Here is a 24,623-nt window from a genome sequence, read left to right as displayed (position 1 = left end):
AAAAAAAAAATCAGCTCTCACTTAATGCACTGCATGTAGTAGCTTCCTCACAGAGCCTCCTGCATATGTCTTGCCTTTCTCTAATATTATATCTTACAGTCAGAATCATATTCTTTAAATAGAAATCTATTCAGGTAACTAATTTGCCCAGAACCCTTTTAAGCCTTTAGATTTATTTTAAGGTAATTTCTTTCTGTCTTTGCTTACTGCTGGCTTCATCATGCTACTTTCTCCCCACTTTCTGCATTCCAGTTGTTCTTGACCTTTCAGAAAGTTTTTCACATTTCATCCATTCATTTTCTAGGCCTTTGCACATGCTGTTATTTTAGCCTGAATATCTCCTATGCCATCTCACTTTCATTCCTCCTTTAAGCTAAACTCACTTTTTGAGAGGCTGCCTCTGACATACCAATCTAAACTTAGGTTCTTTGTTAATAACTGTTTAATAGCACCTTGTTATTTTCTTTTATAATGCTTATTACAGTTTGTCATTCGATTTTGTTTTGGTGATTATCTGATGATTTGAAGCTTCAGTAGGAATGGGGATGTTTGATGTGCTACATATATTCAAAGCCTGTTTCAGTGCCTATTAGTAGATAGTAAAAATCTGCTTAATCAAGAAAATATACTGTTAATATTGGCATAAGAAAAACCAAGGAAAACTTAGATTTTTAAAAACAGAAAGATAAAATTCTTTATGGTTGTTCATCGGATAACACTATTTTCTCCTGTAAGAGAGAGTTAACTGATTTACTTTTTCCTGTGTTTTTGAGCCAAAAAAAACCCAATGCTTATGTATAATCAAATATGGTTCTTGTCCTCAAGGAGTATAATAGTATAATAAGTTAAGTATGCATGTGGCAGTTATTTGACAATGTAAGGGCTAAGTAATAGTTTTAAGCAACATGAAATATTAAAGAATCAGAAACTTAAGAGTTGGAAATCTTGATCTCATTCAACCCATGAAGGAACAAGTTTTGGTTAGGTGAATTCACTGAGACAGTTCCACAGATTTTTTCTTAGACTGTACCTGGAAGTTGGGTTTTCAAAATGACATAAGCAAAGTACACAGATGGTATAGATTTGACCTTTGGTAGGTCAGAAAAGCGGTGTTATTTGAAGTGACTTTTCACAAGTTTTAGGGTGAAGGGAAATGTTTCAGGTGGGAGAATATTAATAAAAATAGGGGGAAGTAAAAAATGGGGGTATAAGAAACTGCTGCCTTACTTACCCGGGCAGTAGTAAGGCAACTGTTGGATTTACTAGAGTTAAGTTTCTTGTCACTATCCAAGAAGGGATAGGAAATGACTGAAGGTTGAATTGGGGAATGATTGGCCCTCAATACTTGTTTACTAAATGGTGTTCAGGGAAGATTAGCGTAAAAGGAATCTGTAGTTTGGATTGAAGTAGGAAGCAGGAAGAACCATGTTGGACATTACGCATATCTATAATTTGTTAATGAAGGAAGGGAATAAATGTGCGGGACAGTGATTTTCATTTGAAATTATTCAGTACAGGGTTTCTTTGCTTAGCGGATTCCACTAACAAAACACTATTCACTTTCCTGTCTGCACTCTCAAAGCAATATGTTACTCTTTTCATTTTGAAAAAAGAAAAAAAACAACCCCCGATTTCCCAAAAAATTGATTGCCCCGCCTCAATTTTAAAGGTTTGAAGGATAAGTAGTTATACCTTAAGGTAGAATTTTTGGCAATTTAATTTTTTTGTTTGTTTGAGATGGCGTTTCGCTCCTGTTGCCCAGGCTGGAGTGCAATGGGGCAATCTTGGCTCACTGCAACCTCTGCCTCCTGGATTAAAGCGATTTTCCTGCCTCAGCCTCCCAAGTAGCTGGGGTTACAGAAATGCGCCACCATGCCCAGCTAATTTTTTGTATTTAATAGAGTCGGGGTTTTACCATGTTAGTCAGGCAGGTCTCGAACTCCAGATCTCAGGTGATCCACCTGCCTTGGTCTTCCACGGTGCTGGGATTACAGGCATGAGCCACCACGCCTGGCCCAGTTTAATGTTTTTATAGAGTTTATCCATATCTGTAATGCAAAGCAGATGTGTCCCAAATATATTTAGTCGTGAAAAGAAATCCAGGTAAATGTGAACTGATGTGAATATTTTAGGATTGGTTCCTTGTAATAGTGATTGTAGAGACCTTTGCCAGCTTCCTTTTCGTACTAAACAGATTTCCATTGTCAGTCTCTTCCAGGTAGTAGAAAGAGAAGGAATTATTTTTTTTCCTGTCTACTGGGGACTCCTAGGTCTCTACCAAAAAGGAAGTGGTGTACATCTTAAATTATTTAAAATGTGAAAAGCATTAATGCTACTGTTGATACTAAATGTGAGCATTTTGATTATTTTGCTGATATTTAAAGAGCCACAATACTAATGTTTATTCTGTTCTTTGTTGATACCCTTTTTCACTTTGCTATTTTCAAAGTATAAGGATATGTATGTGTATATAGATACACATATAAAGGAATATAATTTTTTTGGGCTGGGCTTGGTGGCTCATGCCTGTAATCCTAGCACTTTGGGGGCTGAGGCAGGAGGATTGCTGGAGTCCAGGAGTTTGAGACCAGCCTGGGCAACATGGTAAAACTCCATCTCTACAGAAAAATACATAAATTAGCAGGGTGTGGTGGTGTGCACGCCTGTTGTCCCAGCTACCTGGGAGGTTGAGGTGGGAGTATCAGTTGAACCTGGGAGGTGGAGGTTGCAGTGAACTGAGATCGTGCCACCGCACTCCATCCTGAGTGACAGAGTGAGACCCTGTCTCAAAAAAAATACATATGATTTTTTAAAGGACATTTTGAAATTGTCCTTAGATTATAAAATCTCTTAGGTATCTGAAAGAATGTAATTTATTTAATAAATATATGCACAGCTCTGTCTCAAACCTTAAGGAGAGCCAGCAGTTGAATTCAAGAGTAAATGTGTGTGTATTTGAGAAAAAGACAAAAGGTTCCTTCTGTCACTCTAACAGTTTTTGGTCCTTCAACTTTTTTTTCACCTATTTTAAGTTTATTTTATCTCAAAACATTTATCTTTGTAAGATGCTTTAAATATTTTAAGAAATGGCTTGGGATGGAAATCTAATCACATTTGGGAGAAGTATGACAAGGAAGAAAATGATACTTAGGAGAGGTTCTGATAAAGTAGTATTGGGAGTTAGAGAAGGTGAGATCACATGCTTGAGGAGGAGTTTGATAGCTACTGGGCTTAGTAAGTCACTTTGATAGAGAAAACATTAAGCAAAGAGGTTCAAAGTACACAGATGTTTATAGAAAAGAATATAAGACATAGTCCAAGTTGATAGCAGGTGGGCTTTGTATACATAAGGCTAACTTTGAAAATCCTTAAATGTAAGATTGAGAAGTCTGGACTTAATTGGACATGGAATGGAAAGCTCTTTTTAGTTTTTGTACCATGCAGTGGCCTGATCAGTACTGTGTTTTAGAAGGGTGCTGGCTTTACTTGGGATGTCTAGTTGCTTCCTTCGTTAATTGAGTATGAGAAACTCAATAATTCCTTTTCCTCAGTGGTGGAAATGGAGGCATATTCTCTGTCATTGTGATCTGAGATGATGGTTTGAATCAGTCACTTTGGCCTCGTTAAGTAAGGAGGTTAGGACGCAGTCCACATATGGTAACACTCCACTTATCCAGAGGTTAAACCAGCTCTGGAATGTAAGGAGCCTCAAAGATTGCTTGAAATTGCTGTCAAATTAAGTCACGTCCCCTCCTCTCCATGGCCCCCCCTCCCCCTGGGGGGCATTTTTGCATAGCATTTCTGATCCTTTTTTGGACTATTAAAAAGTCTTATGTTTGCTAGCTTTATTATCTTAAAGCAGGTGAGAATAGGGAGGGAAAAGAAATGGGATTCTGAGGCATGTAAGTTGACATCAGGAAAGTTAGCAATTTATAGCCTGACATAAAGGTAGGAGTTAGAAATTTTAAGAAAACTAGGCTGGGCGTGGTTGCACTTTGGGAGACCAAGGTGGGCGGATCACTAGGTCAAGAGATCGAGAGCATCCTGGCTAGCATGATGAAACCCTGTCTCTACTAAAATATAAAAAATTAGCTGGGCTTGATGGTGTGCACCTGTAATCCCAGCTACTCTGGAGGCTGAGGCAGAGGACTCGCTTGAACCCAGGAGGCGGAGATTGCAGTGAGCTGGAATCACGCCACTGTACTCCAACCTGGGCAACAGAGTGAGACTGTCTCAAAAAAATAAAGAATAAATTTTTGGGCTGGGCGCGGTGGCTCACACCAGTAATTCCAGCACTTAGGGAGGCTGGACAATCGCTTGAGCCAGGAGTTTGAGGCTGCAGTGAGTTGTGGTGGCACCACTGTACTCCAGACTGGGTGACCAAGCGAAGCCCTGTCTCAAGAAAAAAAAGTTAATTTTTTTTTCTTGGTTGTGTCTTCTAAACAAATTTGTTGTGGTACTTTTGTTGTGGCACTTTTGACATTGACAAGTATATCTTCCTGTTGAGGAAATAACACCTCCCATGTTTTGTTTTGCAATATGAATATAACTGGAAAATGCATCTTTGAATTTCTGTCTTTTTTTTTTTTTTTTTTTGAGATGGAGTCTCGCTCTGTCGCCCAGGCTGGAGTGCAGTGGTTCAATCTTGGCTCACTGCAACCTCGGCCTCCTAGGTTCAAGCCATTCTTCTGCCTCAGCTTCCTGAGTAGCTGGGATTATAGGTGCGCGCCACCACGCCCAGCTAATTTTTGTATGTTTAGTAGAGATGGGGTTTCACAATGTTGGTCAGGCTGGTCTTGAACTCTTGACCTTGTGACTCACCCACTTCGGCCTCCCAAAGTGCTGGATGAGCCACTGAACCTGACCTTACACTCCCATGTTTTAAAAATTACTTTTTAAAACATATGGTATTTAGTGAAATTTGTCATAGTGAATCTAATCTAGAAATAAATAGTGGTTTATAAGTTAAGTTTTTTGCTTGATTTTTGTTTCTTAAGGTTGTTCTTTTGGGTACAAGGTGGTGTGAGATGTATGAATTGAGAAAATCCCTGATTTGGGCTCTAGTGCTGTCCACTGCTTAGGTGCTCAAATATCTGAGTCTTTACTTTTCTTCCGCTTTTAAAAGGATTTTATTGATGTAGTTCACCTAAACTTCTCTTTGAGAGTCAAACATGGAGCCATGTCTGTTCTTTGGTTGATGATCTATTTTACTGTAGAATTTTGGAATAAGAGTTTTAAACTGTTCTTCATTTTCAATGTGTTACTTTCCTCTATGGGGATCCACCAAACATTTATCAGTTATTCTCTGAAATGTTGGCTAGCAGGATTTATACATTTGTACAATTGGCTTTATTTTTTTATTAGGAATTTTACCTATTTTGAGGTTCCAGGCAGGAAGGGTGAATACAGAAAGAGAAGATGGAAATGAGAATTTTACCCTAGATACCTTAGTGGTTTCCTGCCTCCATCTCTGAATCTCATCATATCATGATACCACACCGTAATTGTTTTAGGAACAAATATATTTAATGCTTATTGAAGGTACATAATATTTATTTTTTGAGATGGAGTCTTGCTCTGTTGTCTGGGCTGGAGTGCAGTGGCACAATCTCAGCTCACTGCAACCTCTGCCTCTTGCATTCAGTCAATTCTTCTGCCTCAGCCTCCTGATTAGCTGGGATTACAGGTGTACACCACCATGCCAGCTAATATTTGTATTTTAGTGGAGACGGGGTTTCACCATGTTGGCCAAGCTGGTCTGAACTCAGGCTATCTGCTCACTTCGGCCTCCTAAAGCGCTGGGATTACAGGCATGAGCCACCGTGCCCAGCCTGAAGTTACATAACATTTAAATTGGCAACCTGTTTAGCTCCTCTTTTGTAAGCTTGTATAAGAGTGATAATAAATTCATAGGGACCTGAGGATTATATGACAGGGAAATGATTCTAAAATGTTTTTTACTGTATTATTGACTGATATGTTACTACAGATAAAATATTGTGAAGTTAAGGACTTTGGTCTCATAACTACTAAGTGATAGAGTTAGTCAGTATTCCGTTAGGTGATTTCATTCCAAAACTTGCACTCCACGGCATTCTGGAGGTTTCTTATGTCCATTGAGAAGCAACAAAGGTGACAGCTGACAACTATAAAAAGTAGTCTTTAGCCTATTGACCATGGAGGCATCTGGCACTATAGACTTCACTGGTTCTTTTGGTCACTGTTTTATGGAGTTGTACAGTAATTAGTGTTCCTAATAATTCCTTCAGTCTTAATTATTATTTTCTCTTAGTACATTTAAAAAATATAATTTCTATTCTGGTGGTGTTAAATCCTTCAAATTTGTCACTAAAGAGTAAACTTTAAATTTGGAAAATTTGCTTAAGTAGATTGCAATTTCAGAAGAATAGGTGAATATGGAGACACTCAGTTTCATGACATACATATTTCAATAAATTAGGTTACTAGCCTTCTAGTGGTCTCAGTGAGATTCTATAAGCAGTTGATACTTAGGATGTTTTTTATAAACTTAATGCAGTCAAATTAAAATTTGATTAAATAACTTTTAAAGTAGAAACCTCATTTTAATTAGTTGAGTAATAGCACATTTTTTATTCAGATTTTTAATTTTGAGTGGTTCCAGCTTATCTTCACATCACATTTATTATTAGAACGAGAAAGTGATAATTTTCCTGTGAACTCACTTGGGGAAGTTTAAAAAAAAGTGATAATTTATATGAATGCTTTAATATTCATTTGGAAAATAGGTTTTGCCTTGTCCTTTCGCTTAGCCTGGAAGGCAGAATTAACTTTTTTATCTCAGACATTTGCATTAGGTCTTCAAAGGTTTTTTTTGCCCCATGTAACAAATTTTTTTTGTTTGTTTTTTTTGAGATGGAGTCTTGCTCTGTTGCCTAGGCTGGAATGCAGTGGCATGATCTCGCCTTACTGCAGCCTCCACCTCCCGGGTTCAAGCGATTCTCCTGCCTCAGCCTCCTGAGTAGCTGGAATTACAGGCATGAGCCACCACGCCCAGCTAATTTTTGTATTTTTAGTAGGGATGGGGGTTTTGCCATGTTGGCTAGGCTGGCCTTGAACTCCTGATCCCAAGTGAGGCTAAGGCAAGCTTGGCCTCCCAAAATGATGGGGTTACAGGCATGAGCCACAGTGCCTGGCCACAGAAATTTTTAAAAGTATTCAGAGTTTTTTTTTTTTTTTTTTTTAAATTTTCATTATTTGCTGATTCACTTACAAATGTTGGAGCTGTTGAAAGAAGCAATTGGAATTTTTTTTTGAATTGTAGTTAACAATAGTAAAGATCTATCTTAAAAGATACAGTAGCTTGATTTATCATTTAATAATAATGTAATATAAGCCTTACTTGCATGTTCCCTAATTTTTACTTTCTGCTAGTATGAAATATCCAAAAGTAACTGAAAGCCAGTAATTTTCACATCCTGAACAAGTCGATTGCATTTCTAGATATTTTACTTTTTTGGTATGCTCTTATCAGCCTTAAATTGCCATTCTTCCCAGTCTGTGTAGGGATTCATGGGTAAAAGAGAATTTTTTTTTCATTTTGTTAGATATTATTTTAATACCATATCAGAACACCTTGACTAATGAAGAAAGCTTTTCTCCCAAGCTTTGAATATTTTGGAAGGCATTTTATCCATTTTTTTGCAGGGGGGAGTATTTTAATATATAAGTACAGAAACCTATCTTGCCTGGGCTGATGCTACATGTAAACATCAGTGGCTAAAATGTTCTCCAAGTGCCAGAAGACAAGGATGGCTGTACGTATTTCTTTTTCTTTTTCTTTTTTTTTTTTTGAGACACAGTCTTCTGCTGTTGCCTAAGCTGGAGTGCAGTGGTACAATCTTACTGGAACCTATCTATGCCTTTCAGGTTCAAGTGATTCTTCTGCCTCAGCCTCCTGAGTAGCTGGGATTACAGGCGCATGCCACCAAGCCTGGCTAATTTTTAGTAGAGACGGAGTTTCACTGTTGGCCAGGCTGGTCTCAAACTCCTGAGCTTAGGTGATCTGCCCTCCTCGGCCTGCTAGGATTACAGGCATGAACCACCATGCCTGGCCTACGTATTTCTTAGTCTTTTTTTTTGTTGTTGTTGTTTGCTTAAGTTTTCTGGCGAAAAATTTTTACAAGGGCCTAAGAATAACATTCAAGCATTCTTGTAAGACACTTGTGATTGTTGAATCCTCTTAAGAGAGAATGTTTTAAAATTGGGTTACCTTTTATACAATGGACAGGCTAAGATCAACTTTGGATTTTTTTTCTTTTTTTTTTTTTTATTTAGAGATTTAGTTATCTTTCCAGTTATACTCAGATTCTTAGCCCTTAAGGATCTGCAACTAGCTTATTAGGAAGTTGATCCAATATGTAGAAACAAAACCTTTTAAAAGGTGAACTCATTGGCTTAACAAAAACAAGTTATACTATGTTGGAGTTTATGAATGTTTGACCTAAGTGCCATTAGTACTATTCATTCAGTAATCTGAATTAGGCTCAACACCTGAGAAGGGGAGAGGAGACTGGAGAAATAGGAAGTTGAAGACCATTAGGAATGGAAGAGAAAGAGGGGATTTGGTGATAATTGATAATTCGGTAAGCATTTGGTGCAGTTTGCAATCGGGGGCACTGTGTCCTCATTGTCTATATCATTGAATTTATCTATATAAAAAATTATTTTAGAAAGGTTACCTAACCTAGTTTAAGCAATTGTCTTTTAACCTAGAAGGTTTTTAACAGTACCACTTCTTTTTCCTGGTATTGGGATGACTTATTTACTTCAGAAATACCCATTTGATATTTTTTGAATGCTTGTTATGTACCTAGCACTCAGCAAAGATAATAAGGGTATGAAGAAAAAAAGACATGGTTTTGGTCTTCAGTAGTTTCATCTAGTACACTGAAGAAGCCTTAAGATCTTGATTTATCTTCTGAATTACCCAAATTTATATTGTGCTCAGTTGTTACTCTGTGTAAGGTATACATGACAGTTCTTCTATTCAAATGAATTGCTGCATCTGGACTATTGATGAATGAGCATAATAAGGTAGAGTTTAATGAGCATTAGTTTTGGCATCAACCCTGGTATCTAATCTTGTTTCTGCTACCTCTTCATTGTATGACCTTTGTAAATGAGTTAACTTTTCTAAGTCCGATTTCCTTACCTGTTATGTCCAGGTAATATCTACCCATGCTGTTGTTGGGAGAATAAAAGGAGATAAGCATATAATGCACCTGGCTCAGTTCTTGGTAGTTCCATAAAATTGGTGGCTGTTCTTATTACTGTGCCAAGTTAGAGTGATTCCTTTCTTAAGCACTGTAAGTTAAAATGGAAAGCTTGTTTATGTGTTCAGAGACTTAAATTTTCTAAAGCAGCAGTTCTGTACCTTTGTGACATTTTTGATGCAGCCTTTCTCACCTGGGGTCCATAAGACAATCCCTACAGGAAAAAAGAGTGCCTACTTTCTCAGTTCTAAGAATGGCATATATCTAGCACCACCATTCTAAATACATAAGAGAATAGTGAATTCATTACATAAAGTGGAGGCATCAGGGCTTAATTCTTCTGCTGAAATCTCACGCTGCTAGGACAGTACTATATGTGATTATTGAGAAGTGCTTTGAAATTCCTAAATTCACAAAAACGTAAGTTGTTGTCAAGCACCCTTTCCTTTTTTTTAAAAATGGGGGTGGGGAATACTTAGAAGGAATATAGTATCATGTAGCAGTTCATTAATACTCTAAAATAGAACCATTACCCTAATTAAGTGATTCTTAAACTTTTTCATTCTGAAAGATGATTTTAGATGGGCATTATGCCCTGAAGACCATCTGTTCCATGCTCAGTCCCATATGGGCCTGAAAACTATCTCCTTAGAATGAATGGGATTAATCTGTTTGTTTTGAGTAAGACTATAAGTCAATGTCTGGTTTTTTAAGTTTTAAACATTCATTGAACTGGATTTTGAAATCTAGTATAAAGTTTCAAGACTAGTTTTTTTGTAATACTGATTCTAAAAGTGAAAAAAAATAGTATTAGAGCACAGGAATTTGGGGGAATGCTTTTTGTTATATGTATTTTGGAAATTAACATTGCATTTTAGTTTATTGAAGACCGATAAATTTTGAAGAAAAAAGACAATTTAATTTTATTGAAATCCAACTCTTTTCATGATGTAATACCTGCTACTGACCTGGAGAACCAGTGTTCCTTGAAACACAGATTGGGAAATGTTAGTTTGCTTCATTTTATATATGAGAAATGTTGTTGGTCATGTATAGTCAAGTGATGGCAGACCTCAACTGAAGCCTGTCTCTGCATTTATTATCCTGCTGTAACAGTTCCCTTTCTGTTTACTACCATATTTTCTATTAGTATTAGATTCATATTAGAAATAAAAGTATAATTGTTGTCATGTGAGAGTGTACCAAGTAGACATCTGGCAGACGTTAAAGAACACATTTTGAGAAGTATAGCGCTGACATATTTGCAGGCTCTTTTAATTGGCCCTGTCTTTGTAAATGGTTTGTAGACCTTAGCAGGGGAATAGACTTTGTATGTGGTAGTATATTCCTGATAGAAATCTTGTACATAAGTTAGAACTAGTTAACTTCATAAATGTAGGGAAACTATCAGTTTGTTACATGCTTCAGTTGCCATCAGTATGGGATATTTTACTAGCTTTATGTTCTCTGTTCCTCGTGTTGGAGAGTTAAACCTTGATAGTGTTAACCAAGTAAAGGAGCCGGTTAAACATTCTTGTCTGTTATTTATCCATTTCCTAGGTTATACTTATATGAAAAATGAAATATGAAAGTACAAAAAGGGATGTCAAAAAATGAGAAACATTGAAGTCTTTTTGGGACTAAGATTTGCTAAAAGATTTGGGACTAAAAGTTGGTTATTGGGAAACATTTCTGTAAATTAGGGAATGAATTCATGGCCCTTCTGGGAATGCCTTTAAGATGGCCAGCATAAACTTCATATGGGGGTAACAGCTACCCTTGTAAAAGGAGAAAGGTGTATATGCACCTAGTAAAGTTTTTGGTCGTTCTGTAAATGGTGTCTGCTCTTACTACTGTGCCAAATAAGAGTGATCGAAAGTGTTGGTCTTTTTATTATTATTATTATTTAATTTTTAGATAGGGTCTTGCTCTGTTGCCCAGGCTAGAGTGCAGTGGCACAGTCATAGCTCACTGCAGCCTTAAACACCTGACCTCAAGTAACCCTCCCGACTCAGCCTCCCAAAGTGCTGGGATTACAGGCGTGAGCCACCCCACCCGGCCATATTTATATTTTTTATTAAACTCAAATTGAGATAAGGCAGTGACCTTTTGATCTTATTATATATGGAGGAACTTGAATAGATACATTGTAAGTTATCATAAGTAATATTTAAAATATATTAAAATTCACGTCAGCTACAGCATTCATACAGATTATCACTTCTGTAATAAAGACTGTTCTCTGGGTCTTTAGTTGAGCAGACTCAAGCTCTGAATCCAATTTGTTATTGTCAGATTATTTTAATCATGCTTATAACAGAAATGGCGATTTAAACTGTTGCTATAATGTTTATGTTAAGATAATAAAACTCACTAAATTATGAAATTCTCATACATTTGAAAGACTATCCTATATATTTGTTAATGCATATCAATTTCTGACAGTTTGCTGACATGGGGCTCTAAGGTTGAGGATGCCTTCTGAGATTGGTGGATGCTACTGATACTACAGGATGTTTATCTGATAAATGTCAGGTAAACTAGAAATTCTAGGTACAAAAATCCTTTCTGTCTTGGTTTTTTCACATACTTAAAAGGTGAAAGGAATTTCTGATTACTGTTTTTACATATTTAGATACAGCCTTTTCAGTTTCAATAGAAACATCTTTTCCTTGCTGATATTAAGTTGTTAAACTTTGCTACACTTCATTTCCAAGTTTTGCTGTCTTGTCAAACTTTCATAGGTCAGTAGAAATGGCAAAACAAGTTAACTTGATTAACTTAAGCTTAGTTGCTTAACTGTCAATTGGTGTATGTTTAAATGAATTTGAATTTGTTTCAGAATTCTACTTAGTTCAGTATGTTTATTCTAGCTTTTATCATATACTATTTATTTTTTTATTTGAAACAGAGTCTCACTCTGTCACCTAGGCTGGAGTGCAGTGGTGCAATCTTGAGTACTGCAACCTCCACCTCCTGGGTTCAAGCAATTCTCCTGCCTCACCCTCCTGAGTAGTTGGAACTACAGGCTTGTGCCACCATGCCCGACTAATTCATACTGTACTTGGTTGTCATATCTCCTTAATCTCCTTCAATCTAGGCCTGCTCTCATGCTTTCTTTGTGTTTTATGAGTTTTTTTTTTTTGAGATGGAGTCTTGCACTGAAAAATTCTAGGTAGTTTCATTGGCCCTCAATCTGTGATAGATGTTTTCTAATGATGAGGTGGAGATTATGCATTTTTGGCAAGGACACAACAGAAGTGATGGTATGTTCTTACCAGTAGATAAGGAGGTACACGATTATGATCCATCTCATTACTGGTGATGTCATCTTGATCATTTGGTTAAGAAGGTGCCTACTGGGTTTCTAAACTATCAAGTTACTATTTTTCACTTTCTAATTAACAAATGTCTTGGAGGGGATATTTTGAGACTATGTAAATAATCCTGTTTCTCATCATACTTCCATTAATTTTAGCATCCATTGATGATTCTTGCTTGATCAGAATCCTTTACATTTAATTCTTTTTTTTTTTTGAGACAGAGTCTCATTCTGTTGCCAGGCGCCATGCTGGAATGCAGTGGCACAATCTCGGCTCACTGCAACCTCCGCCTCCTGGGTTCAAGCAATTCTCCTGCCTCAGCCTCCCGAATAGCTGGGACTACAGGTGCGCGCCACCACGCCCAGCTAGTTTTTGTATTTTTAGTAGAGACGGGGTTTCACCATGTTGACCAGGATGGTCTTGATCTCTTGACCTCGTTATCCGCCCTCCTCGGCCTCCCAAAGTGCTGGGATTACAGGCTTGAGCCACTGTGCCCGGCTACATTTAATTCTTTAACATCTTTTTTTGTTTCATTGTTGACTGATACATCATTTTCCTTGCCACAAATGGATAAAAACCTGAAAGAAATTAATGTAAAGGCAGCCTAATTCATAAAACATAAGTGTTTTTGTTGCTATGGTCTTTCTTTTTCTTTTTAATTTTTTTAGACAGGGTTTCACTCTGTCACCCAGGCTAGAGTGCAGTGGCTCCATCTTGGCTCACTGCAGCCTTTGCCTCCTGGGTTCAAGTGATTCTTGTGCTTCAGCCTCCTAAGTAGCTGGGATTACAGACACGCACCATCAGACCCAGCTAATTTTTGTTGTTTTTTTTTTTTGTTTGTTTTTGAGAGGGAGTTTCACTCTTGTTGCCGAGGCCGGAGTGCAGTGCTGCGATCTTGGCTTACCACAACCACTGCCTCCTGGGTTCAAGCAGTTCTTCTACCTCAGCCTCCGAGTAGCTGGGATCCATACCTGGCTAATTTTGTATTTTTAGTAGAGTTGGGGTTTCTCCATGTTGATCAGGCTGGTTTTGAACTCCCGACCTCATGAGATTCGCCCACCTTGGCCTCCCAAAGTGCTGGGATTAAAGGCGTGAGCCACCATGCCTGGCCTGGTCTTTCATGTTTATCTTTTTCTGAGTGCACTCATATGAATGTAACACAACCCAAGATCCTAGAATGAAAAAACATAGTAGGAAGATTATCCCTTTTTTCAATACCTTATAGGTACTTCAAAATATGCTGCTGGCCATTATAATAATAAAGTTAAGTATTTCATGCTAGCAGGATGAAGAAGACACGAGAGAGGTAAATGTAATGGATAAGTTAATTATGAAAAAAGTATTTGTTAGAGTAATTTAGAGATCTTTCTTAAAATTACTTTTACTAAGGTTTATTATTTTATGACATATACTAGCCTTTTTCATTTAAAGGAGTCAGTGGCAAATTTAAGCTTTATTTATTTATTTTGAGACGGAATCTCGCTTGTTGCCCAGGCTGGAGTGCAGTGGTGTGATCTCGGCTCATTGCAACCTCTGTCACCTGGGTTTAAGTGATTCTCCAGCCTCAGCCTCCCAAGTAGCTGGGACTACAGGTGTGTGCCACCACATCCAGCTAATTTTTGTATTTTTTATAAGAGATGGGGTTTCACCATTTTGGCCAGGCCAGTCTTGAACTTCTGACATCAGGTGATCGTCCTGTCTTGGCCTCCCAAAGTCCTAGGATTTCAGGCATGAGCCACTGTGCCTGTCCACATTTAACCATTTTTGCATTTAGTTTTCTTGACCCTTAGGTTGCCTTATCCTTTTTTATAGTCAATATAATTTCTGCAGCTATGTTTCTGTGATTGCCTTTTACCTTTTATTCTGTAGTGGATTCACTGCTCTAAAATATATATATTGTAGATCGTTTCTTTTTCATCTGTTTTACTTCATCTTCTACCTTAGTGGAGCACGAACACGTTTGGGTTATCTGTTGCTTGTCTTTTAGCAAATACTTGACATTTATATCTAGTGGAATAACTTGAATACCAGTAACATTTTTGGATGGTATATTTTCCAAAAGGATGAAGAGAAGATATACTGATAGTGGAATTTGGTTAGATGTTGAGCTCTAAAAATGCTTTAATAGTTAAGTTTTTCTGTTTTCATTACAGCTTTCTTCTCTTTTAGGAAATTACTGTCCATAATTAAGCACATATCCTCATAATGGTATTCAGCCCCTTAAGTTCAGACTTTATTCCCTTTTTTTTTAATTAAAATTTTTTTAACATGCAACTTTGCTCAGAGTCTTTCCTATTTTTTTAAAAAAATATATATTCATTTGATCATACACACAAGATTTATGGTTTAGAAATAATCTTTACCTTAGAGTCAATACAATACCTTGGTTAACTGATTCTAAAGAACTTGGGTTTTTTTTTTTTTTTTTTGCCTTTTTGTTTTGTTTTGAGATAAGAGCTCTCCCTTTTTGAAATTGGATATTCTGGCAGTATCTGGTTTGTTTTCTTACTACTTTTAAAAATCTCCAAAAAAGAATATTAGAAATCTGTAATCGTTACGATTCGGCTAACATTTGTATCATCTCAGGATAATATCTTTGAAATTTCTGCTAACTATACTAAAAACTTAATCCTTAGAAGTTGATGACCCCAAAAAGATGGATCCATGAAAGTTACACTTTTTTTTTTTCCTTTGAGACGGCAGAGTCTTGCTCTGTCGCCCAGGCTGGAGTGTAGCAGCTCAATCTCAGCTCACTGCAACCTTCACCTCATAGGCTCAAGTGATTCTCCTGCTTCAGCCTCCTGAGTAGCTGGGAGTACAGGCGAGCGTCACCATGTCCAGCTAATTTTTTGTATTTTTAGTGGAGACAGGGTTTCACCATGTTGACCAGGCTGGTCTTGAACTCCTGACCTTAGGTGATCGGCCCACCTCAGCCTCACAAAGTGCTGGGATTATGGGCATGAGCCACGGTGCCCAGCCAAAAGTTAACTTTTGATAATTTTTTTGTTTTCTTTAGGATTAGAAAGTTGAACTTTTTAGTGTCTACTTTAGATACCAGCCACTTGACAAAATTCTCCTTTGTTTCTTTATCAATGGACTTCATTTATTTGTAAAGTGTTTACTGAGTTACCTATTCAGTGTGCCAAGCACACTTTTTTCTAGGGGTTGGAGATAAAAGACACACTACTTCTGCTAAGGATGTTCTTTCCTTTTCTTCTTATTGCCAGCTGGGACTGTTCCGGACACTTAGAGGAATTTGTGAAAATTTTGTTTTCTTTATAGAAGTGCCTTAGAACCAGTATGAATGAGTGATAATAGGTAAAGAATAAAAAGATGCTTCCAGCGCATGTAGAATGTTCAGGTTAATGAATAACTGATAAATTTATAATCCATTAAGTTCAACTTTAGATCAGTCAGTTGTAGCACATGTGAGTAGAAATCAGTCTTTGTAGAAACGTAGTACCTTCTATTTCATAGTTTAAATAGGTGTAGCCTTCCCTTATGCTTAGATACTAGAAATGCTTAAAACTAATAAGTTGTATATGCTCATTTAATAATTTAATATTGAGAACAAATATTGCAAATAGCGAATTTGATATACTTCTCATAAAATTTTTGCAGTGGTATTTGTGTATAAAGTACTGTTTCTGATTTGAATATACATGGATTTTCAGTAAGAATCTTTAAAAATTTTATTATCTACAGAAAATGTTAAAATGATTTCATTGACGTGCTGGTAGGTTAATAGACATATTACAGCCATTTGCTGTAGCAGTGCAGCATTGCTGATTTTGTTAGCTTTGGTTTGAAATCTTTTCTCTAGTGGTTGAAATGTAAGTCTAGCAGTGGAATAAATATTTCCTTATCTTAAAATATCACATAGAAGAATGTTGTCCATTAAAATAAATTTAGGTAAGGGCTTCCTGTATCATTTGTAGGAGGTTCCATCAATAATATTCTCAGAAAGGCTGCTCTTTCTTGTTAACATAATGACCTCATTTTGAAAGCATCTTTACTTTTTTTTATATAAATGATACATTATCAAATTCATTGTCTTCATAAATTATTAACTCTTAAAGCAGGAAAGATACTAGCTCTCCACAGTGATTTCAAAATAATTTCTACTTAGAGAAATCTGTATATTCTTTCTGAGTATGACTGTTGAATTAGAATGTTTTGGTACTTCAGGCAAAACAAAGAAGTTACATTCTGAAAGTGTTCTGACTTGGGGAGGTTGGTAAAGATGCATTTTCTCCAGCCAACGCTCATATTTAACTTGCTATGTAACGTAACCTAAGGACATTTGGTTTTTTTAATCTAAGTTTGTTGTTCTTTTAATCTATATTATACGGTGGTGTGTGTTAAAGATTTGGATGCATTTAATGTAAAGTTCCTGCTGAAGGAGAAATTACCTTGATCAATATTTAATCTGAGCAAGAGCTGATTTCTTGGGAGTTGTTTTTCATTTTCAAAGTGAAGTAGGCCGTAAACTTAAAAATGAAAATTATCAGGTGTATTTCCTATTTCAAAATATACCTCTTTCTTTTTGCCTGTATTTTCTCTCAGCTATATGTTATTACTGATTAGGATTCAAGAACTGAAGGAAAATTCCTGGAAAGTTAACTGTTGGAAACTACTGGAAAGGAAACTGTAGGAAATTTGGAAAATCATATCTTACTTATAATTTCTGAATAGGTTTTTAACTACTTTAAAGTAGTTTACTTAGATTTCATTAATTTAGAAATCTTAGATAATTTTCATGGTTGATATTGAGCTATTACTATATATAAAAAAGAATAATTTGTCAAGGAAATTGATTTTAGAAAAGACTAGAGGATGATTGTTTAATAAATTTTAAAGCACTTTTGTAGCACCTGTTTGCGTCATATAGGTACAGTGAAAATGTATGTAGATAGCGCCAATGTACTGATTTTAAGCCTTTTTCATCTGTTAAAGAGCCACCCCTTAACAACTCCACCTGTGGAATGCTTTGTTTAATCTACTTGGGTTTTTTTAGACTCTTGAAACTACTTAATTAGATTACATTTATTGAGATATTCGGTATTCAGATCCTTTTTCTAATTTGTGCTCCTTCTTACCATCCCTCATATACCTCCTTGTTGTTATTATACTGTAAAATACTTTTTAAAGTCTACTGATCTAAAAATACAGTCTTTTAAACACTTAACAGGCTTTAGGACTTAAAACCTATTGGAAACTTGAAAAAATAGCTGCCACTTAGGTGCGTGCATAAAGTTATTTATTTGATACCTCTTGTTAGATGGGAGTTTCACCTTCTTTCCAATTTCTTTTTTCTTTTCTTTCATTTAATATTTGGAAATTGCAGATTTGTTGGTTAAATTTGTAGGTTTTCTTTACTTAGGCCAAACTGTCTTCATTTCTCATTTGTACAGAATTGGATATGTCCCTGTGCAGAAGGGTTAGCTCATTCTTTTCATCTTTAAGCTTTTAAAAATATTTAGTCTAAATGTTGGTAGGTAATGGAATAACCATTCCTTTTCAGCTTTTGGTACATTTCCAAACTGGCTGGCAAAGCCAGAAGGAAGTGAAGGCATTAAAAACACTAACTTTGGTTGGTTGCTACCTTCTTAGTGCTGAGACTATAACCTTTGTTGGTTGATTGATAGAGAACAAGACAACACAACCCTCGTTCCACTAACAGGTAAGGAACCCTTGTGATAACCAGTTGGTATGAGAGGGAGATTACTTGGTAGCATTTTATAAAAACTTTATCCCAAAATATAACGTATCCCAGAAATAGGATACTGTGACTGTACTGTATTCCATAGAACAAGGATACACAGCACCTTTATATTTAGAATAAGATCTGAAATTTAATAGGGATGTATTACTCTGTACCACAAAGCATAATTGATCTGTTTTCCAAAGGCAACACTGTTAAAATTTATCCTGCAGTCCCTGTAACTTTAAATATGTATCTGCCTATCTTCTCTTTTCAGCTTTTCCTTGATCAGATGCTATGTGCTTTGAACTTCCTTCTCTTATTTACCTTACTCCTATAATTAAGCTAACTATTTTCTAGTATCTTTGTCATCATCTATAATTTGGGTATATCTTACTGCTTTAAATAGCCATTAATGATTATTCCTGGTCCTTCTTGACCTAAAAGAAAATGATTATGCATTTTAAAAGCGATTTTGAGTCTGTATTACCTATATCCACTATTCTGCCTTCCCAGTTTTAAAGCTGAGTGCTTGAAGAATAAATCTTTTCAGCGATAGTAGTCATAAGCTATGATAAAATATAGGCTTAGCTTTGTATTGCTATAATATGGGCCTGTAGTGTGATTATTTAAGTTAATGAAGACTTGAACACAGAGAAGAAATTCAGCTTCTTAGACTTTCCCAAAGTTTAGAAGTATTCCTGATAATATGCTTAATTTTTTTTTTTTCTGTTTCTACTTTTCAGTCCATCCTCTTTTCTTTGACAGAAGAATTAACTGGGACTCCTCCTTTGATATATCTGAGGTTGAATGCCTTTTTCCTGTCCCTTAAAGGCAACTATGATCTTGTTTCCAGTCATAATTTATCATTTTTGATTTGGTCTTCCACTCAAAAGTTAAGCAGTTTATCACAGAGTGTGTTATGGCTTAGACCAGTACAGGTCCCTTCTTAATAGTTACTGAGGAATTAATCATTTGTGGTGACAGACTTCTAAAATTCAAATTAAGAAGGCACTAAAGAAAGTATGCCCAAAGGTAGCTCCTTTTTATCCTGAGGATAAGCCATTACAAACTCAAATGACCAGAGAATGTAATTTCTTAATAAGAATTTTTTCTTAAATCTATATTCAGCTCTCTATTTCAGTGCTTCTCTCCTACCAGAGGTGAAAGGAGTGATCCTAGAACCACAGATACAGCCAAGACCACGGAGAGCTTTTGACGTCAGGGGTCCACTTTCTCCACTGAACCCTTGGAGACAGAATATCCAGCTTCTGGAGAGAGTGGGAAAGGATAATAAACAAGTGGGTGCTTTCCATTATTTACTTGGGTTAATTTATAGATTGGAGTGTCCTTCCATTGCCCATTTAATTCTATGGTAAACTCCTTGGGTTCATATAAGAACCAGGTGGGACTGCAATCTCTTTGTTTTTCTAAGAATGCCAACTACTGCTCATTCAAAAATGAGACCCAAAATTTAATTTTCTCTCCAGATAATTAAAGCAGTGGATGATTTGGGGCACATGATTTGATGAATGCCTATGTAGTCCACAAGAATTAAAAAAAGGAATATCTACCCATTTTGGCCTTTATGGTATTAGTGGACTTCTAAGTGCTCTTTTATATTCCAGTAATTTAAAAGGTTCTGTTTGTCGTCTTTGGGCAAACTGGACATTTGAAATCTGATTTATACAGTCAGATGTCTAGTTATTATCCTACCCTGTTAGTGAGAACTTTTTGGTCTTTTTCCTACCTCAAATGTTAGGACTTCATATTAGATCTTTTAAAAGATGCTTTGATAGTACTATTATGGTTTTACTGTCAAATCTAGGCTTCATTCTTGAATAAAAGATAAATATGAATGGATGTAAGTTTCAGGATACAACATCCCTGAAAGCTATGTTTAATATACTCAAAAGTAGTTTTCTAGCCCCTAGGAATAAATATTTGTGGTAAAAGAGCCCTTTCCTAGATTTCCCCCATGGCATTAAGATGGTTTTCTCTTAGTTTCTTTGATGCCAAGGGTAGGATTTGATTCCAGAAAGTTCTTATCACCTGGAATGGGTAGAATGTGAACTTGTTACCTTTGACAAGTTTTCATTTTTCCTTGGTGGATTCCTTCTGTGACTCCAGGTATCTTGATAATGGGAGACTGGTTTATTTGTTCTTTAATTGCCCAGATTTCTTTCAACTGGTAAAACATCATACTTCTTCAGCAAAAGGAATTCTTCTAGCAGAGCCTTCATGGATGATATCTGTCACACATGCCGGCACCTGCAGTTTGGAAGGCAGTGGTGAATGGATCCATCAATATGTCTAGAAGACACAAGGATGAGCCAGCCACCTGATCTTGTCATTTATAAACTTTTAAGAATTACTCTGGTTTACTTTTGATCTGAAAATGGAAAGGCTCACATAATGAAATAATCTTTTCAGATTGGAATTTTACATGGCCATGAAAATATTTCTTTCTATTCAGAAGACTGAAATAGAGGAAGCTTGAGAGACTCCTTTCTTTTAAAAGCAGCTCTCTGTATCTGTTTCATTTAAAAGATTTGTGGGATTGAAAATCACCTTAATGAAGTAGGCAAACATTTTTTTAAGTAGTAGAGGAATTCCAAAAAACGTAATGAAATGATTTTTTTGTTGCCTGACATTGCAAGTAACTAGTAAATAAAGGGTGAACTTCTTAATTATTCAAAAACTACTTTTAATATTAGGATATACTCTTTTAGCTCATCTTTGTGGGTCTTGAGCCTTATTGTAATTGTTGAATCAAAAAAGTTTCTAGTAGAGAAGTAGAAGAGACATCTTTTGGAATGGAAGTAGCTTGATCTGTCCTCTAAAGTCGTAATAATACATACCTGTTAAACTTGAGGTATTTTTCCACACTGAAGGCATACTAAAGTTTGAATGATACTGTCACAAAACAGTAGTTTACAGAGCAGAGGCACTTAGAATAAGCCTGTATGTGTGAATGAGTAAGTGTTAAAAAACAGTTATTTATCCAAGCTATCAACTAATTGGTTGAAATAGTTAGCAGAATGTTTCTGTTTCTCTCTCTCTTTGGTATCTATCTATTAACTGGTCAGTCAAAAGCTGTTAAAGAAAATTTTTAAAGTCACCTAATGCTGCCAGTTTGTTAAATTTGGCACACATTTTAAGAATAGAAAATTTAGAGTTATTAATATGGAAGCAACTGAAATGTTTTAGGAAATCTCAAAAGCTTCAGAAGCCACATTTGCTAAAGTATAACCTGCACTTTAGTCTTTCTTGGCTATCCGTATTTTTTTTCTCATTAATTATAAATAAGTTTTTGTTAGTATAGTACTTAAAAGTAAGTTTAAAAAATCAATTTGAATTGAAATTTCCCCAGAGAGCTTTGAATTCCCATAAATGATCACAGCTTTTTACTCCTGATTTGTTTTTAGTAAACATTAATAAGACAGTTGGTTTATAAACACATATAAATTCAAAAAACAACTGTCTATCATTTTAGGAAGAACTGAAGGAACTAAAAATGAAATTTGCTTGGGAATTAAGTTAGTTGAATTCTTTGAACCACAGTACAAACCACTTTGTGGCCTGTGAGATTATAAGCTTTTTGTTTCAGCTTTGAAGGTGAAAAGTGATTTAATCTCATGCTTTGATTGAATTTTAGCTTTGTTCCTTAAAGTATGCAAAAAGAAATGTAAGTGCATTTCTAGTCACCTCATGCCACTACAAGCTATTTATTTAAAAGTGAAATTTTTTGTATATTACTGTGAACTTTGTTTATTTAAACTTTTATTTTGGTGAATTTACCTTTGAGTTTTTTAATATTTCGTGTCACAAAATGAAGTCCTATATTTTTCAGTGTTTATTTTATGAATATTAATATAAGCTATTTTTTTTCTAGAATGACTGTGTAATATCTGTATTATGTGATCATTTGAAAACTAATAAATATTTTCTCCATGAAAAAAAATGCACTTACTGCTAATGGCTTATTTCTGTTTCAGGAGTAGAAAGTGAAAACTGCAACTGTATTTTTAAGTGTATTTTTATTTTATGTGTCTTTAAGTATTTCTGAATATATATCCTACCTTTATGTATGTTGTTACAGTTTATTTATTTTTTTTTTTTCAGAAAAATTTTTTTGAACTGTTAAATTAAAATGATTCTTCATGGGGGTTACCAGTGAATGTATAGAATAGGTGATCTGTTTTGTATTTTTTTGCATTTTCCTGATTAACATCATCTTACCTTTGTTTCCAGAATTGGATTTTTTTAGATGCAATTTTTGTACATCAATTTTGCAAACTATTAAAATTCTCTTGAGTTGATGCTGTAAATATCAAGAGTAATTTGGTCAAATCTTTTCATACTAGAGTGATCAAAATATAACCACTTATAGAATAGCATCCAAAAACAGTTCCTTTACCCAGAAGAACATAATTTGAAAATAATGGATGTTTAGAGAACTATGCAATTCATAAGAACTGTTGAAAAATGTTTTGTATTTTAGTGTTTTACTATCATAACTTGCAGAAATAGCTGTAGGAGAAATCTTGACCTCATAGTCTCTTATTTTTAAATCTTATCAAGATAGCATGGAAAAGGGTAATATTTAGTTTTAATGACTCTTGTTTTAATGATTCTTGTTTTTATAGCTATATAATTTTACTTAATTGAAGCCACAACAATTTAACTTTTTTATGCAGGATATGCTTTGAAGCAAGAGGATTTCCTTTCGAATTTGAAGAAAAGTTATTAAAGAAGTGGACCCCAGAATTAAAAATAACATTAAGATGGGGTCCTAGGCAAGAAATAAAAATTGAATTAGTGACAGTTGATGGATTAAAATGTAATAATTTGGCTCCCCAAGGAAATTGTACTCTGGAAAAAATCAAATTTCTAAAAGGCAGTTATGATTTAGAATAGCTACTGTATTAGGGGTAGGGAAAAGGAAATTAACATTCTTGGCTTTATTAACCTGGTAAGTTTGGAAACAAAGATTCTGTGGACAAAATTTTATTTTTAGAATTAAAGCTATTAAAAGGTTTACTGACATAGTATATTTTAATGAAAGGCTGTATTTTATTTGAATATAAAAAAAATCTATAAGCTTTCCTGTATGTGTAGAAAAGGTAGGGTGGGCATGGGAGTTAAAATACATCCTGCATTGGAAACCTGAAAAATATTGCAAAGATGATGATGACGTGATGTTTTAAAAATTAAAACATAGACTCTTCTCTACATCATCAGTAACCTTCAAAATAAAAATATTACAGAATGTTGAATTTGGCTTACCATTGCATTTTTGAGTTACAAGAACATAGGATTATGGTTTAGCCATCACTGACTAGATTAACTATAGGATAAAAATCTGTTTGGATTGTTCCTTAGTAAGGAAACAAAGATGGGTTTTTGTTTGTTTGTTTGTTTGTTTTCTTCTTGGTAGCTTCTGTTTTAAAAAAAACTAAACATGACAAGCAATGTACTGCAAAGTACTGACTTCATAGCTTATTGTAAATTTGTATACAGATCTTTTTTTCTTTTTCTTATTTTCTTGGCCATATTGAACTAGTTGGATAAATGTCAGTGCTTAGGATATCTAAGCAATTTTTAATTTTTATCCAGATATTTTTTAAAGGGAAACTTTAAAAAGATTTCATAGTAATTTAGTCCTAAAATGTGAAAGATTTGTTTCAAAATTAAGCACTTAGGTACTCTGGAGTGTTTGTTCCACTAATATTTACATCTAAGGTAATTAGAGTACTGCAGTAAAAATGTTAGTGAACTTTGAAGTATTCATCGGAGTTTTCGGGAATTATGATCAAAGGGATCTCTGCTCAAGAGGTAAGGTATGGCATAGGTAGAAAAATATTCAAAATGTGTTTAATGTTTGAATGATGATGTAAACTATAATAGGTATCCTTGGATTTTCAGACAGATGTAGAATTAGGAAAATTTTCTTAAAACTCTCAGAGAAGAGAAATTGTTTATCCACGAATTTGTTTTTGTGTGGCTTTGGAGTGTATTCAGAAACATGTCCACAGACATTGTATATATAGCCTCCAATATTCCAAGGCATCTTCTACCCCTGCTCTCTCAGTATTTATGATTCATATTCAATTTCTCAAGCCTAAGCACTATAAAAATATTGTACTTTGAATGGTAAGTTGAGTACATATTTCATGAGATTATTGCCTGGAATATTTTTGGCAAAATTTTTGCAGTTTTTGGCAAAGCAAAAGGAAAGTACAATGTCCTTTTGCCTGCTTTTATTAAGTAATATCTAGAACTTAGAAAACAGTTGCTTGACTTAGTAATTTTTATTTTGGTTTGAGAAATTATTAGGAA

General features: G+C 35.2%; 1 protein-coding gene across 3 annotated transcripts in view; it reads left to right on the top strand.

The window, feature by feature from the left end:
• Nucleotides 1-24,623, top strand: part of TSC22D1 (TSC22 domain family member 1) — a 138,589-nt gene that overhangs the window by 11,835 nt on the left and 102,131 nt on the right. Inside the window, exons 2-3 of one of the 3 annotated variants that reach the window (XR_001109522.3) lie at nucleotides 19,413-19,582; nucleotides 20,459-22,249. The exons of 1 other annotated variant lie outside the window; for it this stretch is intronic. Coding sequence is in view for 1 of the 2 variants with exons in the window: in XM_012465808.3 (XP_012321231.1) it covers nucleotides 19,413-19,500 (88 nt within the window). In the remaining variant the exon portion in view is untranslated. Of the gene's footprint in view, nucleotides 1-19,412; nucleotides 22,250-24,623 lie in introns of those variants that run through there. One more of the 3 variants, XM_012465808.3, reaches the window with a different exon arrangement.

This window comes from Aotus nancymaae, unplaced genomic scaffold (genome assembly GCF_030222135.1).
Source record: "Aotus nancymaae isolate 86718 unplaced genomic scaffold, 86718_ANA_hifiasm-v0.15.2.pri h1tg000009l, whole genome shotgun sequence".
Lineage (NCBI taxonomy): Eukaryota > Metazoa > Chordata > Mammalia > Primates > Aotidae > Aotus > Aotus nancymaae.
This window is presented reverse-complemented; position numbering and strand designations above follow the sequence as displayed.